Raw genomic sequence first — 18,552 nt, 5'->3', positions numbered from 1 at the left:
CTCCCACTCTTATTCTTGATTGTGGGTATGGGGGTCGGGGTTGAACGGAAGTAATCTCTGCCCTGGGGGAGGAGGCCCTTCCTGCTCAGAGGTTTTCAAACACTCTATTTCTAGTTCTTCACTTTTGGAGGAGACCCTATGGATCTTTAGACACTAGTCGCTCATGCATGTAAGCCGAGTTACATAGGAAGCCGAGATCTGAGGATTGTGGCTCAAAGCCAGCCTGAGCAGGAAAGTCTTTGAGACTCTGATCTCCAATTAACCACTAAACTGTGGCTCAAAGTGGTAGAGTACTAGCCTTGAGCAAAAATTCTCATGGACAGTGCCCAGGTCCTGAGTTCAAGCCCCACAACCAACAAAAAGAAAAAAGTCACCCAAGAGGGTAATGTCCTGAGTTCAAGCCCTGGTGCCAGCTGTGAAGTGCCACTGGGGAAGAAAGTATCTTCTTCTGTTCTAATGTGTGGCAGGTGATCACAGTGCCACATGCCTGTAATCCCAGTATTCAAGAGGCTGAGGTGGGAGGATTGAGGATAGAGAGCTGAAGGCCAGTGTGGGCTATGCAGCAAGACCCCATCTCACAAGCAATGTAGTGCATGTGTGGCACTATCCTCCAGTCCAGGTGGCCGGCCCACCTGCTCAGCAGGAAGATGGTGTCTTCTGCTCATCACATCACAGCTGTGGGGACATGACTGTCCTCTCAGTCCTGGCACAAGACCACTAGGCAAACATCACCAGGGCCACTCAAGCCTTTTCTGGCCTTTCTCCATCTGGGTCCTAGTGAAACCACCTCTCGCAATGTCCAAGCCACAACAACTTTCCCCAAAACATCTGGGTGATTTCACAAGTCCCTGCCCTCGTGATTCTTGACCCAGTTCCTCTGTAGAGCTAGCCTCGAGCACAACCAGGCTCCCAGCTCCTCCCTCCGGACCACAGATTGCAGCACATGCTGGTCCCAGTACATCCATCGCTTGTTTCTTAGAAGAGGTTGAGAGGCCAGGTGTCCGTGGCTCACACCTGTAGTCCCAGCTACTCAGGAGGCTGAGATCTGAGGATCATGGTTAGAGGCTGGGCCAGGGCACAGCAAGGGATGAATGTTTTTGTGGGGGGGGGCAGGGAAGGGCAGGGGGTGGTGTGCTTTCTAACGTCAGGTGCAGGGCTTGGGGGTGGGGGGTCCTGTGACTTAAAATCTATGGATGTAAGGACATTTCTTCAATCTCAGGGCCCAGCAGGGGCCGCCACTATGTACTTTAGGGCCCCAGGAAGTCCCGTGGTCCCTCATTGTGTGGGGAGGCCAAGCAGGGCTGGCTGACTTCCAGCAGCCATAGGGTCTCTAGACATCTGAGCCACAAAATGACAGGTGTTCTGAGACCAGAGAACTGATCCTGGGGCTGGCGCGGTGGTGGCGGAGCCGTGGGAAGCCTGGGCTGGGTGGGGAGCCGGGCAGGGTGGCAGGGAGCCCCTGGGGGCCCGGGCTGGGGGCAGAGCACCCACCACGAGTGCTCCGACCTCTCACTTCCCCTCTGACTCAGGAGAGGCCTCCAGGCCGGGCTCCACACCCACCCTGGCCACGTGCATAGTAACTGGGGGCTGGCGACACACCAGCAAGGCCTGGAGGCTGTCACCATGGAGGCCCAGGGAGAGAGGCCACAGGGGTGCTGGCGAGGGACATGGAGCCAACCTCACGGCCCCTCCTTGGGTGGGTGCTGTCCTGACTATGAGTTCCTGGTGTCAGGCAAGAACACAAGCCAGGATGCCCACCCGGGTCCATCCCAAGTGCCCACCCGGGTCCATCCCGAGGTCCCAGCGCTTCCGTTCACGCCCCGCCGGCCTCCGTCTCCCTGACCTCAAGGGGCACTCGGCTCCCGGGCCTCACTTCCCAGACATGGTCGTGGGCCCGGAGTCCTCCTTCCCTTCCTCCTCCACGGAGAACATGACGTCCTCACCGCTGCCCGGAGGTGGCTCCGTCTCCTGCTCTGGGAAGTGCGGTGCGTGGTCCACTTCCAGCTCGGGCTCCCCCGGCCCCCCCAGACCTCGGCTCTCGGGTACCTCAGTCTTCACGGTCCCCACAATCACGGTGTCGGCCTTCATGATGTAGATTTTCTCTGCAAGGCAAGAGGATGGGGGTGCTGGGAAGACCAGTTCAGGCAAACCCAACGGGCTGGGCGCGCGCTGCACAGGTCTGGGCCCTGCTAATTAATAAGCAACTGCATTGTAGGGACTGCCAGAGTAGCCTTTCCAGCGGGAGACTGGAGGCCCAGACGGCTCCACACTGCCTGAGAAGCCGGGAAGGGGAAGCCTAGACTTGGGCCAGGGCAGCTGCTTGTACCCAGCAGGCCCAGCGCGCCAGCAGCTCACACTCAGGCCAGGGTCTGGCTCCCAGCTGCGCTGGGCTGTAAAGATTGAATGAGGAAACTCAAGAGGGAACTTGAGAGCAAGACTGGGGTGGGGTCTCCTGCCTAGTGAAGCCCAGTTTCACTCCTCAGATTCAGGAACCCCAAAAAGATTTTCACAAGACTCTGGCGCCCCAACCTCATTGTTTGGTATCAGCTTGTTCTGTGTGTGTGTGTGTGTGTGTGTGTGTGTGTGTGTGTGTGTGTGTGTGTGTGTGTGTGTGTGTGTGTGTGTGTTTTGCCTCAGTATTAGGGCTTGAACTTAAGGGTCTGAATGCTGTTATATGGCTTTTTCACTCAATGCTGGCTTTTGGTGTGTATGCTAGTCCTTTTTTTTTTTTTGTCAGTCGTGGGGCTTGAACTCTGGGCCTGGGCGCTGTCCCTCAGCTCTTCAGCTCAAGGCTAGCACTCAACTAATTGACCCACAGCACCACTTCTGGTTTTCTGAGTGGTCTATTGGAGATAAGAATCTCATGGACTTTCCTGCCCAGGCTGGCTTTGAACTGCAATCCTCAGATCTCCGCTTCCTGAGTAGTTTAGGATTACAGAAGTGAGCCACTGGCTCCCAATTCAGTCCTGGGGTTTGAACTGAGGGCCTGGGCTGTCCCTGAGCTTTTGTGTTCAAGGCTCGTGCTCTATTACTTGAACCACAGCTTCACTTCTGGCTTTGTGGTGGTTAACTAGAAATAGAAGTCTCAGAGACTTTCCTACCCTGGCTGGTTTTGAACCATGATCCTCAGATCTCAGCCTCCTGAGTTATTATGATTATAGGCATGAGTTACTAGCACCTAGCTCATTTCCGGTTTTCTAGTGGTTAACTGGAGATAAGAGTCTCAGGGTCTTTCCTACTTGGGCTGGCTTTGAACTTCGATCCTAAAATCTCAGCTTCTAGAATAGCTGGGATTACAGACAGGTATGAGCCACTGGCACGTGGTTTGTCCATGGTTTTTGGTTTGTTGGGTTGGTTTTATGCTAGTGCTGGGCCCTGCACTCCTGCTTCACTTTTCCTGCTCAAGGCTGGCTGGCAGGACACCTCCTGAGCCACACCTCCCACTTCTGACCTTTTGCTGGTTAATTGGAGGTGAGAATCTTACAGACTTTGCTCTCTGGGCAGGCTTCAAACTGCGATCCTCAGATCTCAGGCTCCTGTGTAGCTAGGATTATAGGGAAAGAGAGACCTACTAGAAAGAACAGAGAACCAGAAAGAACAGGGGACAAGCTGTGTCCCCCAAGACCCACCCCACAGGAGCAGCAGCTCAGGTTCCACCCCACATCCCCGTCCAGGCCCGTGGCCCTGGATCTGGGGGCCCTTCGGTGGGGTTAGGCATAGATAGGAGGCAGAGGCCATGGCTGAGGGGTCCCCAGGCTGTGGGGAGAATAGAGGGCGGACAGATGAAAGGAGGGGAGACACGTGGAGGAAAAGAGGGTGTTGGGCTGGTCAGAAGAGGCCAAAGCTGGAGCCAGGCCAAGGCCCTGGCCTACCCACCCCCACCGTGGGAGTCACAGCGCTGCACAGACGCTGCCTCCCCACCCCAGAGGTCCGGGGAGGTATCTGGGCCAGGCAGGAGTTGAGGAGGGCAGGGAATTGGGTCTTGTGTGAGAGCTAGCAGAGGCGGCTCCCCTGGGACGCTGTCCACACCAGGAGTCATCTGCGGCCTGGTGTCCCGTGCAGGGGACCTCCAACACATTTCCCTGCCCAGCCTGCTGGGGTGGGACATGCATCTGGGAAGGCTGAGCCAGTGCAGGGAGCTGGAGCTGGAGCTGCCAGGGGCCTCTTCCCCTACTCCCAGGGCTCCACCCTGAGTTCCCAGCAAGGCCCTGAGCTTGGAGTCAAAGCGCTCCAATTAGGACTTCTCCGGAAATCGGCAGGCGCCTCATGGTATTTCCTCCGATGCTTTTCAAACATTGGTTTACAGTTACAATTGCAGACACTGGTTCCTGAGGCAGGCTGCCCGGAGGAGCTCTCCCTAGCAGCACCCACCAGAGGTCCCAGGGCCCAGTGACCTTTCCAGATAAGGAGGTGGGGCCCTGGGAGGCCCTGCCCCAGGGGCCTCCCAGCCAGGTGGAGTGAGAAAGAGTGGGGACACTGGACGGGGAAGCCTGGGTGTCAAGATGCACAGATGAGGGATGCCACAGCGTAGAGAGGGCAGGGAAGGCTCCCTGGAGGAGGAAACACAGAAAACATCTGGAACCTGCCAGCCTCAGGGGGGAAGGAGTTGGTTGCTTTCGGCCAGGAAGTGGCTCCTGCAGAAGCAGCTTAGCCTGAGGGAAGCATCAGAACATTTAGAGAAACTTTTAGTCCAGGAGAGAGTGGACAGATGCAGTCGGGCGGAAAGGAGTCAGCCCCGACCAGCTTTGAGTGGCAGACCTAAGGGACAGGTGGATGGCGCCAGACAGCAGCTTGGTGAGCTGCAGCAGGCCCTGGCCAGGGCCTGGCCTCGGGGTGAGGTGGGCAGTGACCCAACCAGATGCCAGGACAGCTGAGACGCACCCAGAGGGATAAAAAAGGGGGACCCCGGGAGCACTGCAGGCAGACTCCCGACTTCCGGTCCCTTTCTTGCTCTCTTAGACCAGCACTCTCCTCCCCCTCCTCCTCTTCCTCCTTGGGCAGGAAGCAGGTGGACAGGACCTCACCCGGTGTGCAGCATCCCTCCCAGCCGAAGGTCCTCCTTGGGGGCTTGTACTAACCCACTGGTAGCTAAGAGGCTTTCCCCCAGCTTCCCTGATGCCTTATACCCACTTTCAAATAAACATTGCCTCTGCTCCCCCACTTTTCCTGCCTCCTATTTCTTCCTTTGGTCTGGAATCCTAAGGGTGATGGGGGTTGAAGAAGAAGCAGTGCAGTATGGGCAGGTTTAGATCTTCCAGAGAACCTCTGGCTATACCAGGATGTCGTCCAAGCTGGGGGCCAGCTGGGCCTGTGTGCCCCGCAAACTCCATGGTAGTGCAAGGCGGAGAGCTGTCAGGGGCCAGCTGTCTTCCTCCAGTCTGAGGGCCCCCCCACACTTGAATACCAGCAATGCCAGGCTGTTTGTTTGTTTTTGGTTGGTTGTGGGGCTTGAACTCTGGGCCTGGGCACTGTGCCTGAGCTCTTCAGCTCAAGAAGAGTCTCACGTACTTTCCTTGCCCGGGCTGGCTTTGAACCACAATCCTCAGATCTCAGCCTCCTGAGTAGTCAGGATGACAGGCATGAGCCACTGGCGCCCGGCCCAGGCTGACGCTTGACTTTTCTCCATGGCCCCATGAAGCATTCCTGCCACCATCCTGACTTCACAGGTATGGGGGGGACCCCAGGGCCTTCTGCTTCCCATCTAGGCCCCAGAATCCTTGTCCTTTACCTCTCACTAGCCATACCAGAGACCCCCAAACCGGCCAACTCACCAATCCTGTTATTCGTGTGCTCTGTGGACACACGGGGCTCCAGAGAGTCCCTGGGCACGGAGGGTCCCTCGGCCAGGCTGGCGTCCAGCAGTGGCAGGCTCTCCGGGCAAGCTGCCCCGACAGGGGGACTCAGCTCCACGGCTGGGGGGCTGGCTGTGCTCAGCGAGCCCGGGCCAAACTCGGTCACCGATATTCTTGTTGACTCCTGTGGATAAGGGAGTAGAAACTAAGGCAGGGCACACCCCCAACTCCCCCAGCCTCGGAAGAGGAAAGCCTTCTTTTATTCCTCTCTCTGGCCCCCAAGGGAGTCTCCCCCAAGGGAGTCTCTTTGAAGCTTTGCTTCAAAGCTGCCATGAGCCATTCTGGACTTCCCAGCCTTGATCCACTGCACGAGGGGCCCCTGTGTAACCTCCTCTTCCCCCTCCTCCCCTCCTCTTCCCCCCCCCCTCCTCCTCTTCCTCCTCCTCTTCCTTCTTCTTTTCTTCTTCTTCTGAGGTTTGACAAACTCAGGGCCTGAGTGCTGTTCCTGAGTTTGGGGGTTTATTTTTTGCTCAAGGCTGGCACTCTACCGCTTGAGCCACAGTTCCATTTCCTGCTTTGGGGTGTTTAATTGGAGATAAGAGTCTTTTAAACTTTGGGGCTGGGAAGGTGGCTCAGTGGTAGAATGCTTGCAATGCATGCATGAGGCCCTGGGTTCGATTCCTCAGCACCACATAAGCAGAAAAAAGCCAGAAGTGGTGCTATGGCTCAAGTGGTAGAGCGTTAGCCTTGAGGTGAAGAGCTGAGGGACAGCGCCCAGGCCCAGAGTTTAGGATCCACGACCGACAAAAAAAAAAAAAAAAAGAGTCATATAGACTTTGTCCCATGCGGGCTGGCTTTGAACTGTGATCCTCAGATTGAGAAGAACAGGCAACAGCCACCAGCGCCCCAGCCTCTGGTTTCTTTTTTTTTTTTTGGGGGGGCGAGTTCTCAGCACTAGGATTTGAACCCAGGTCTTCATACTTGCTGGGTGAACACTCTACCACAAGAGCCAAGTCCCAAGCCCACGTCCATTGCTTTTAATTTGGGCTTACTAATGACATTAGTCAGCATCTCATGCAGCATTTCCCATGTGCCGGGCCCTGTTCTAAGCTACTGATGTGCTGACACACACAACTACCCAGGAAAGTCCCCTTTACAGATGGGGAAACTGAGGCACAGAGAAGTGGACTAAGTTGTCCAGGGTTAGCAAGTGTCTGGCCAGGATCTAAATGCTGGCACCCCTCAAGGCCTACCCCAACTCTCCTACCTCAATTTCCTGGGACAGAAGTCTTCTATTTTAAAGAAAAGCAGAGCCCAGCATTGGCTACTCAGGAGGAGGCTGAGATCTGGGGATCACTGTTCAAAGCCACCCCCAGTAGGAAACTCCATGAGCCTCTTATCTCCAGTTAACCACCAAAAAGCCAGAAGTGGGGCTGTGACTCAAGTGGTAGAGCACTAGCCTTGAGGGAAAAAGCTCAGGGACAACATCTAGTCCCGAGTTCAAGCCCCAAGACTGAAAATAATAATAATAATAATGATAATAGGAAGCTGCCTTCCTGTACAGAATGCTGGAATGCTTAAATCAAAACCCCACAACCAACCAAAAAATAAAATTAAAAGGAAACTGGGTGCTGATGGCTCATGCCTGTAATCCTAGCTACTCAGGAGGCTGAGATCTGAGGATCAAAGTTTGAAGCCAGCCCATGCAGGAAAGTCCTTGAGATGTTTATCTCCAATTAACCACCAGAGAACCAGAAGTGGCACTGTGACTCAAAGTGGTAGAGCACTAGCCTTGAACAAAAAAGCTCAGAGACAGTTCTCAGGCCCTGAGTTCAAGCCCCATGACTGACAAAAACAAAAAGAAAGAAAGAAAGAAAGAAAGAAAGAAAGAAAGAAAGAAAGAAAGAAGGAAAGAAAGGAAGGAAGGAAGGAAGAAGGAAAGAAAGGAAGGAAGGAAGAAAGAAGGAAAGAAAGGAAGGAAGGAAGAAAGAAGGAAAGAAAGGAAGGAAGGAAGGAAGAAGGAAAGAAAGGAAGGAAGGAAGAAAGGAAAGAAGGAAGGAAGGAAGAAAGAAGGAAGAAATGGTTTGGGATAGCCAAATAACTCAAATGATAGAACAGCTATGTAGCTAGCATGAGGCCGAGTTCAAACCCTAGTATTACCAAAACACAAAAACAAGAAAAAAAAATGTTTTTAAAGGAAGAGAAAAGAAAAAGCATGCAATGGAAAATTTGATCAACGGAAAAAAAAAAAAAAACGACGCAGTGTGAGCCACGTGAACCTGGCACAAGCAGGTACTTCACCCTGCGCCCGCCCTCAGCTCTGAGGACAGCGCACCACCCCTTCCCCACACGCCCTGAGAAGCTGGGCACGGGGCAGGCTGCCGAAGGAAGACCCAGAGTACAGGCCCCACATGGGTGGGCGGCCGTAGAGTTGGCAGAGTCCCTGGCCCCACGCCTAGCACTTCTCGGGGTCTGGGGGATACAGGTGACCCCACAAGAAGGCAGCTCAGGGAACAGGGTGGCGGTATAAAACCTCTGACTTGTCTGGGCTGGAGTATTCTCTCTGAGAAAACTTCTAGAAAACACACCCAAAAGAAGGTGCTTTCTAGGGACCAGTAAGAGTGTAATATTTATTGCCAGTACTGGGGCTTGATCTCAAGGCCTGGGTGCTGTCCCTTAGCTTTTTCATTCCAGGCTGGGTGTTCTACCACCTGAGCCATAGCTCCACTTCTGGCTTTTTGCTGGGTTATGAGAGATAAGAGTCTCACGGGCTCTCCTGCCCAGGCTGGTTTCTAACCCTGATCCTCAGATCTTAGCTGCACACTTAACTAGGATGACAGAGGAGAGACGCAAGCATCCAGCCCGGGAGCTAAGGTTTTCTTTTTCTTTTTCTTTGTTTTTGTCGGTCATGGGGCTTGAACTCTGGGCCCGGGCGCTGTCCTTCAGCTCTTCAGCTCAAGGCGAGCGCTCTACCACTTGAGCCACAGCGCCACTTCTAGTCTTCTGGTGGTTTATTGGAGATAAGAGTCTCATGGACTTTCCTTGCCCAGGCTGGCTTTGAACTGCGATCCTCAGATCTCAGCCTTCTCGGTAGCTAGGATTACAGGCACCGGCGCCCTGCTTCTAAGGTCTTCATAATTGGATTTGCCATCCAGCTTCATGGATCAGCTTTATTCGTGGAACAAAGAAGAAAAGGAGAAAGTACACTATATGTACAGACTTCCTCAGGGCCAGATACAGGCCCCCAAAGGGTCAGAGCCAAATCTTGGTAAACCCTTCTGGAAACCCCCTGGGACTGAGCCAGGAACTGGTCATAGGGGTGAGCTTCCCCACCAAGGGCCCAGGCCTGCAGGGGCCCCAGGCCAAGCCCCTGGGTTCAGAGTTTCCTGCAGGGGCTACTCTGGGCACTGGGGACGGTGGGAGGGGGGAGAGGGGGAGCTGCCCAGTCCCCCTTTCTCCCGTCACCAGCAGCCTTGAAGCCACAGATCTGATTGGAATACAGTCATGGGATGTGGGTGGTACTTACTGACAGGGTCCTGGCAGGTCTGGCATCTGCAAGTCAAATTATAAATTAAATTTTAAAAAGCAGAAGAGTAGAACTTCATCCAGGATGCAGAGCCTTCTGGCCCGCCCCACCATGCTCCACCCCACCCCACCCTACCCGCTGGCAGATGGCTCCCCAGGAAGGCAGATGGGCTGAGACCCGACCCAGGGTCACGTGGTCTGAGCATTGGGGTCTCCCTGCGCTGGAGGCTCACCCCCCCATGTTCAGTCCACAGGGGGATGACATCCCTCCCCCATCACTCCCCACCTTCACTGTGTCTACGCCCATCTTGGTTCAGAGCCTGGAGGCTCCCTCTGGGCAGGGTGGGGGGCTTGTAACCCCTCAGGAGAGCCCAGAGCACCCGCACAGCTCCCTGGGAGCTTCCAGGCAGTAGCTGAGCGGGAGATGGGCGCCCAGATTGTTCAGGCTGAAGCCCTCAGTCCCTGACCACAATCATGCCCTGGCTGTCTCTCTTCTGTCCAGACCCCCATTCTACAGGCCCAGGAGTTTGTCCACCATGACTCTCAGGGCAGGACCTTCCTCTTGCTCACCCCCACGTCACTGTTTCCTCCTGCTGAACAGGGGCTGCGTCTCGGGAGGTCATGTGGACATTTACCATGGGCCAGGCACTCACCGGTGGCTCACACCTGTCATCTTAGCTACTCAGGAGGCTGAGATCTGAGCATCACAGTTCAAAGCCAGCCTGGGCAAGAAAGTCTGTGAGACTCTTATCTTCAATTAACCACCAGAAAACAGGGAGTGACGCTGTGGCTCAAGAGGTAGAGCACTAGCCTTGAGCAGAAGAGCTGAGGCAGAGCACCCAGGCCCAGAGTTCAAGACCCACGACCAACAAAAAAAAAAAAAAGAGGCTGAGATCTAGGACCGAAGTTCAAAGCCAGCCCAAGCAGGAAAGTCCATAGATTTTTTTTTTTTTTTTTTTGTCGTGGGGCTTGAACTCTGGGCCTGGGCGCTGTCCCTCAGCTCTTCAGCTCAAGGCGAGTGCTCTACCACTTGAGCCACAGCACCACTTCCGGTTTTCTAGCGGTTTATTGGAGATAAGAGTCTCACGGTCTTTCCTGCCCGGGCTGGCTTTGAACCGAGGTCCTCAGATCTCAGCCTCCTGAGTAGCTAGGATTACAGGCATGAGCCACCAGCGCTCGGCTAGTCCATAGATTCTTATCTCCAATTAACCACCAGAAAACAGGAAGTAGAGCTGTGGTTCAAAGTGGTAGAGCTCTAACCTTGACCTGCTCAGGGATAGCACCCAGGCCTTGCGTTCAAACCCCACAATCAACAGAAGAATCTCACGGACTTTTCTGCCCAGGCTAGCTTCAGATCATGATCTTCAGATCTCAGCCTCCTGAGTAGCTGGGATTACAGGCTTGTAATCTGGTGTCTGGTCTGGGACACACAGTCTTAAGGAGCCCCAGCCTGTGTAGACAAGGTGTGCGCATCTGACAGGCCAGCAAAGAAGCTTCTAGAATGTGCTCTCTGCTTTTTACAGCTCAGGGAACCAGCCGCACCTGAATCCTAGAAGACACATTCACTGCAAGCTGACCAACCAACCAACCAACAAGATAAAATATCAACCAGGCTGCAGTGTGAATGAACTATATACACTCCTGGTGGGCTTTGGAAGAACTCAGCGCTCAGAACTTGGCACTCAGTTTCCAACATGAGTTCACAGCAGTCACAAGTACCTGAAGGAGCCTGGGACAGGAAAACAAAAAACAAAAACAAGGACTGGGAAGGTGGCCTAGTGGTAGAGTGCTTGCCTAGCATGCATGAAGCCCTGGGTTCAATTCCTCAGTTCCACATACACAGAAAAAGCCGGAAGTGGTGCTGTGGCTCAAGTGGTAGCCTGCTAGCCTTGAGCAAAAGCAGCTCAGGCACAGCACCCAGGCCCTGAGTTCAAGCCCCAGGTCCAGAAAAAGAAATTGCCAAGGTCAAGTGCCCAGGACACCCCTTGCACATAGTAGGTCCCAGCAAAACCCAGGGTGCCAACAGGATGGCATTCCATCACATGAGAGGGAAAACCAGCATTGGAGGCGGGCTCTCAGAAATGAGTGCAGAATCACACAAAGGTAAAAGGAGAATCTAGAAAATTCTGTTCCCATCACAACCCATAAATACTTTGATAACAATCCAAAACAAATCTCAACAAGTGCTAGAGGTCAGATTGCCTCAGGGCTTTTCCCTTCACAAGGTTGCTTCAGCCTGCTCCTCTAGCTTTTGGAATAACCGCATTCTTACTGGAAACTCACCCTGGGCTCCAGGGGCCAGAGTTCAGGACACACTGTACCACAGTGATTCTGGGTTAAGTACACGGCTTCCCTAAAGGCCCAAGAGCACTGATGCTGATGTGTGGTTCAGAGCTTCGTCCCTGGGCTGGGAAGGTGGCTCAGTGGTAGAGCGCTTGCCTTGCATGCATGAGGCCCTGGGTTCCATTCCTCAGCACCACATAAGCAGAAAGTGGTGCTGTGGCTCAAGTGGTAGAGCGCTAGCCTTGAGCTGAAGAGCTGAGGGACAGCACCCAGGCCCAGAGTTCAGGCCCCATGACAGACAAGGAAAAAACAAAACAAAACTGGGTCCCTTCCATTTCTGTCACTCTCCTGAGGTGCAATTCCTCCTCTGCTGAGGACTGATGATCGCCATTGGAAGACAGCCCAGGGGAGGAAAAAAATCCCTAAGATTCTTATCTCCAATTAACCAACAAAAAGCCAAAAGTGGCAGCATGACTCAAGTGGTGCAGAACCAACCTCAAGCAAAAAAGCTAAGCAAGGGCTCGGAATGTGGCTCAGTGGTAGAGTGCTTACCTAGCATGCATGAAACCCTGGGTTCAATTCCTCAGTACCACATACACAGAAAAAGCTAGACGTGGCGCTGTGGCTCAAGTAGTAGCGTTGCTAGCCTTGAGCAAAAGAAGCTCAGGGGCAGTGCCCAGCCCAAGTCGGTGGCTCACACCTGTAATCAGGAGACTGAGATCTGAGGATCACGGTTCAAAGCCAGCCCAGGCAGCAAAATCTCTGAGACTCTTATCTTCAATCAATCACCAGAAAACCAGCAGTGGCACTGTGGCTCAAGTGGTAGAGCGCTAGCGTTGATCTGTAGAGCTGAGGGACAGCGCCCAGGCCCAGACTTTAAGCCCCACAACCAACAACAGCAACAACAAAAAGCTAAGCAACAGCACCAAGTCCCGCATTCAAACCCCAGGACCAGCATGTAAAAGTTCTCCCCAGAGAACTGGTCACTCTGTCTTTACAGATGTGACATGTGTCTGAAAGCTCGAGAGAGCTCGGACGGGGTGTGCTCAGACAGAGCAGCAACCAACCATGGTGGCTTCTCTGTGTCCACTGACAGGACAGACATCTGCCCTGCTCAGACCAGGTTCACCTGCGTTGTGCCCTGCATACTTGCTCACCCAGTTTGCACTACCGCCCACCAAACCTAAACACCACATCTCAAGGACCTCAAACCGGCCAGGCTGGCATGTCCCACATCTGTCTCTTGTAGGTCCAATTTCTTTTCTGTATGTATGCCAGTACTGGGACTTGAACTCGAGGCCTGGATGCAGTCCCTGAGCTTTTTTGCTCAAACCTGGTGCTCTACCACTTGAGCCACTCCTCCACTTATGGCTTTTCTGGTGGTCAGTTGGAGATACGAGTCTCACAGACTTTTCTGCCCATGTTGGCTTCAAACTGGGATCCTCAGATCTCAGCCTCCCAAATGGCTAAGATTACAGGTGGGAGCCAAGGCACTAGCACCCGGCACCAGGCCTAACCTCTTAAGGGAATTGCTTTCTGTCTTTTTTGTAAAAAAAAAAAAAATTAAAAAAAAACAAACCCTGCTTATATGAAGGTTTACAGGAAAAAAAACACACTGACAGCAATGGAAAGTCAAATACTAGAAGAATGTCAAGAAAGCAGACTCTGGTTTCAATGAGACTGGCCCTCACTGCCAGCTCATGGAAACAGGCCTGAACGCTCTCGAAATTCAAAAACCCCCTTGTACAGAGAGCACGCTTGTGAAACTCGCCCTGTTCAAAACATGCCATGGCAGCCTGGGTTTTTATGTCCAGGACAACAGAAAACCCACCACCAGCCCCTCTGCAGGTCCTGGACAACTGGAGGCCACTGGACACTGAAGTGGAAGACAGGGCTGTGGGAGGGAGGGTGGAGGGAAGGAAGGACTCAGCAGCTCTCCACAGATAAGATCGGCCGCTGGAGGGCTGGGAAGGTGGCCTAGTGGTAGAGTGCTTGCCTGGCCTGCATGAAGCCCTGAGTGCGATTCCTCAGTACCAGATACATAGAAAAAACTGCAAGTGACACTGTGGCTCAAGTGGGAGAGTGCTAGCCTTGAGCAAAAAAAGCTCAGGGACAGCGCCCAGGCCCTGGGTTCAAGCCTCAGGGCTTGCAAAAAAGAATGGCAGCTGGGCAAGTTTCCCAAGGGAGCAGCACAGAGCTGGCTGCGTTCCAACCCCAGGTTGCCCTGGGGGGAGTCAATACATCTCCAAGGGGAAGCTTAGGGGGCCAGCACACAGAAGATATTCAACAAATGGAGTGCTGGTAAACTTGGCCAAATGGGTGTGTGTGTGTGTGTGTGTGTGTGTGTGTGTGTGTGTGTGTGTGTGTGTGTGTGTGTGCCAATAATGGGGCTTGAAATCAGGATCTCCTGGTCTCACGCTGCTCTTTCATTCAAGGCTGGTGCTCTACTTGAGCCAAACCCCTATATCTATCATTTTGCTGGCTAATTGGAAATAAGAGTCTCATGAACTAAGCTGGCCACTGGTGGATGCTCAGAAGACTGAGATCTGAGGATCGTGGTTCAGAGCCAGCCTGGGCAGGAAAGTCTGTGAGACTCTTCTCTCCAGTGAGCCACCAAAAAACCAGCAGTGGAGCTGCAGCTCAAGTGGTAGAGCGCTAGCCTTGAGCACAAAAGCTCAAGCACAGCACCCGGCTCTCAATTCAAGTCCCAGGACTGGCCAATAAAAAAAATAAAAAGTCTCAGATTTTCCTGCCTGGGCTGGCTTTGAACTTCTATCCTCAGATTTCAGGCTCCTGAGTAGCTAGGAGAGCAGGCATGAGGCACCTGTGTGTGGCCCAGTCCTGCATTGAATGGGGAGAAGATTCTTGGCACAGGAAGGCTGGGCAGAGTAAGGACTGAAAACCACCTGGGTCTCAGATGGTCCAGACTCCCCATGATGGAGGAAGGCTGCTGGCCAATCATCAACAGCCAATGTTTCCTGGGTGCTGCCCCAGGATAGGCTCCTCCCCCAAGAAAGACTCCTCCTCCTAGGGCAGGCTCCTCTTCCTAGGGCAGGCTCCCCCGCAAGACAGGGCAGGGGGCAATGGGAGGGTCTGCTTCCCAGGTCTGGCTGGATTAAATACTACATGCAACCTTCCAAAGTCCCCTGCTCTGTATTACAGTGGTGGAAACTGAGTCAGAGAGGCATTAAAGAGCCCCCTTAAGGTCCTGGGGCTGGGAAGGGGCAGAGGCAGGAGACTCATGAGTGTCCTGCCTGTCTGCCCCCCTCCCCGCTTTCCTCTGCCCCTTGCTCATCAGCCAGGTAGTGGAAGAGAGGCAGAAAGAAGAGGAGAGAAGCATCACACACAGCATGCTCCGGGTGAGGACACACCCAGGACCCAGACCCCAGCGCCCGTGTCCGCCGGACCCCTTTCCACTGCTGGCCACTTACCCACAGGATCCAGCTTGGGCTGGAAGTTCTGGGCGGGGAAGCAGAGGTGCAGCTCTGTCAGGAGACAGGAAAGAGGGCTGGGGTCAGGGGCACAGGGTGGGCACAGACAGAGCAGGGTGGGGACCCGGCCAGTGGCCACAGAGCGGCCATTTCCCTCTCCCCTTCTGCCCCCCCCCCCCCAATCGACTCACTCTGCCCAATCTGCCTCCGGCAGGCCCGGTGCTGACACAGGAGGAGGAAGCCGGAGCCAAGAGACACCAGCAGCACAGTGACCACCCAGAACAACACGGGCCCTGAAACATGGGGGGGGGGGGGGGACAGCAGCTGGGTCAGGACTGGCCTTAAACCAGGATCCTCAGATCTCAGCCTCCTAAATAGCTAAGATTACAGACATAAGCCACCAGTTTCCAGCCAGATGCATTTTTTTTTTCCTGTTTTATTTTGGTGGTGGTGGTGGTGGTAGTCATGGGGCTTGAACTCTGGGCCTGGGCGCTGTCCCTCAGCTTTTCAGCTCAAGGCAAGCGCTCTACCACTGAGCCACCTTCCCAGCCCTTTCCTGGTTATTTTGAAGGCAAAGTCTCACAGATTTCTCTGCCTGGGCTGGACTTGGATCCTAATCCTATGGATTTTAGCCTCCTCAATAGTTAGGATTACAAGTAAAACTACCTGGCCATGGCAACTCTCCATGGCTGTTGGGATTTAGGTGTGGGGGTGTGGCTGATAGAGATGCTTTCCTTATGCAGTCAGGGCCACACTTTGAGCCTGGCTGGCCCGAGCACTACTGCCACCTAGTGGCAGCACCTAAGAACTGCCAGCCCTAGGGGAATGACTGGGTACCAAAGAGCCCCCAACGTACAGGGTGAGGTACTGGCCACACGCTGCACTGCCTCTGCGCTTCCATTTTACAGCTGAGAAAAACGGAGGCTCAAGGGAGTTAGGCACCAAATTGAGGTCATGAGATCATCCCGTCAATACTTTCTGAGTGGTAATCAGAGCCACTGGGAGGTGATTCGTACCTGCATTCAGAATGGGTTTCCGGGTGGAGGGGAGAGAGCGGGTGGAGATCAACACGGTCCTGCTGGTCTTGGCGTCCAGCAGCGGGCTCAGGGTGGTGCTGCAGGGAGAGGAGCCCAAGGCAGGAGTGAGCATCCGGACAGAAAAGCAGGTGCATGCGCAGGGATGAGGCTTTGTCTACAGAGAATGCAACCCGAGGCCTGGCACACCCAGGATCTCTGCCCGCAGTCTCTGCCAGGCACGGCAAAGCCAGGGACTGGGGGCTTTCCAATCCTGTAGGCACACAGCTGGACACACATTCCCCGATGACCTGTGGGCCCTTCCGAGGTCACGGCCCTCCACCCGCGGCCAGGCCACCCTTAAGTGTCCCCAGGATGTTGCAGGCAGAAGATGGGGGGCATCACCTGGCAGGTGTCTTGCTGTTTTTTGGGGTGCTGTAGTCTGGGGAGGTCCCCAAGGGAAGTGGCTTCAAGGTCGTGTCTCTTTCGGCCATACCTGCAAGGGGGTGGGGAAATCTTCGAACCAGTGCCAAGCAGTTGGGGTCTTTAAGAGAGACAACCGGCGGGACCGGTGAGTGACTCAAGGAGCTGTTTGTAGAGCAGGGCTTCTGCGGCTATGGTTGAGATGATTGGGCTGATTTTTCAGGAGATCAAAGCAGAGAAGCTGCGGCCACCCAGGCCTTCTGATTTAAGAGCAACCTGAAGTCTCCTAGTGGTTAAAATGCTGCCTTAGAGCTGCACCACTGGATCATGCCTGTAGTCCAAGCTACTCGAGAGGATGAGAACTGAGGAGCATGGCTGGCAGACAAGTCCAGGAGACTTTCATCTCCTGTAAACCAGCAGAAAGCCAAAAGTAGAGGTGTGGCTCAAGTGATAGAGATCCACCTTTTGAATGAAAAAATCCAAGCAACAAGAGCTTGAGTTTAAGGCCCTGATGATGCCTAGAATCACTGACTTTCCACTTCCAATTTCTTTCTTTTTTAGTTTGCAAGTCATGGGGCTTGAACTCAGGGCCTGGACGCTGTCCCTCAACTCATCAGCTCAAGGCTAGCGCTCTACCACTTTGAGGCACAGCACCACTTCCTGTTTTCTGGTGGACATAAGAGTCTTATGGACTTTCCTGCCTGGGGTGGCTTTGAACTGCGATTCTCAGATCTGAGCCTCCTGAGTAGCAAGGCTGACAGGCGTGAGCCATTGGCACCCACCACTGAAAACAGCCCAGAGGTAACAGATGCACCATGTATTCATCCATCACCAGCGGACAGCCTCACGGTTGTCTCCAATTATGGGCTGTGATAAAGGCAGCTGCACACGTCTTTCACGTCTCAAGAGCAAGCACCCAGGAGGGCCAGCTGGATCCTTGTGCTGGCCACATGGAATGTCTATGAGCGCCAGCCCAGAGCTGGGCACCTCGGATCTGACCCAGCCACCTTGCCATATGGACAGAGAGAACCATGGAACGCAAACTCAAGTCAGAACGCAGACGTCCCAAGGGCCAGTCCAGAGCACTCTCTGTGAGCCACACTACCTCCCTCCTAGGTCTGGACCAGTTCATTCACCCAGCTGAATTACAATCATGTTAGGAGCAGAGTACAAATGGTTTCAGACCTAAAAGGTCTATAAAGCTTTCCTCCTCCTCCTCCTCCTCCTCCTCCTCCTCCTCCTCCTCATCATCATCATCATCATCATCATCATCATGGGGCTTCAACTCAGGGCCTGGGCACTGTCCCTGAGCTTCTGTGCTCAAGGCTAGCACTCTACCACTTGAGCCACAGTGCCACTTCTGGTTTTCTGGGAGTGACTTGGAGAAGCTCACCGTCTCATGGGGATTTGGGGCGCCCCGGTGTGAGGCTGGAAGCACACAGTGACCATGTGAGGGAAACCTTCATGGCTGATAGGAAGCTGGACTGTGGCTGGGCACTGCGTGCTTCGAGGGCACCACAGGGCTCAGAGTGGCCCTGATTTGTCCTGCTGACAGGTCACTATGTAATGGAGCAAGAGACGCCTCCTTCCTCCTCGCAGCGGCTCTCCCACGCCCTCTACCGGCCAGCACACACACCACATGCGCTCACTGCAAGCGTGCCTTGAGATCCACTCCTTTAACACTGGGCAGGTGCAGGGGGTGAATTGAGAGCCAAGACGATGCATGCTAGCGAAAGGCGTTTCCTGTCCCCTGACGTCAGCTTCTTTTGCACAGCCTTCCGTGCCCACCGTACAGGTGTCACGATGTCTTGCTTTTCTGTGGACACGTGTGTTTATGCATCCTGACCTGCAAAGGGCTGGTTTTCCTTACAAATCTGAAGATGTCTCACCCATACTCTTAGCTCAATGTACCAATGCCATGGCTTCAATTCAGGGCTTCGTGCTTGCTCGGCTTGCTGGCTCATAGCTGGCCTCTACCACTCGAGCCACGCCTCCAGCCCTGCGTTGTGCTGGTTGATTATAATGGCATCTGGTAGATTTTTCTCCCCAGGCTGGCTTTGAATGTTGACGCTCTGGATCTCAGCC

The 18,552-nt window shown here is 54.1% G+C and overlaps 1 protein-coding gene across 1 annotated transcript in view; it reads right to left on the bottom strand.

Annotated features, from left to right (window-relative positions):
- Positions 1-1,306: 1,306 nt before the first annotated feature.
- Tnfrsf8 (TNF receptor superfamily member 8) overlaps positions 1,307-18,552 on the bottom strand; it is a 37,564-nt gene continuing 20,318 nt past the window's right edge. The window contains exons 5-11 of the mRNA XM_042695705.1: positions 16,450-16,540; positions 16,048-16,145; positions 15,223-15,324; positions 15,032-15,085; positions 9,319-9,344; positions 5,772-5,976; positions 1,307-2,102 (exon numbers count right to left, since the gene is read on the bottom strand). Of these exons, the coding sequence (XP_042551639.1) occupies positions 1,870-2,102; positions 5,772-5,976; positions 9,319-9,344; positions 15,032-15,085; positions 15,223-15,324; positions 16,048-16,145; positions 16,450-16,540 (809 nt within the window). The 3' untranslated portion in view covers positions 1,307-1,869. The remainder of the gene's footprint in view (positions 2,103-5,771; positions 5,977-9,318; positions 9,345-15,031; positions 15,086-15,222; positions 15,325-16,047; positions 16,146-16,449; positions 16,541-18,552) is intronic.

The sequence above is a fragment of the Dipodomys spectabilis genome, unplaced genomic scaffold, assembly GCF_019054845.1.
Source record: "Dipodomys spectabilis isolate Male_0828 unplaced genomic scaffold, ASM1905484v1 ptg000188l, whole genome shotgun sequence".
Classification (NCBI taxonomy): Eukaryota; Metazoa; Chordata; class Mammalia; order Rodentia; family Heteromyidae; genus Dipodomys; species Dipodomys spectabilis.
The sequence above is the reverse complement of the archived record's forward strand: the minus strand, read 5'-3'. Positions and strand labels throughout refer to the sequence as shown.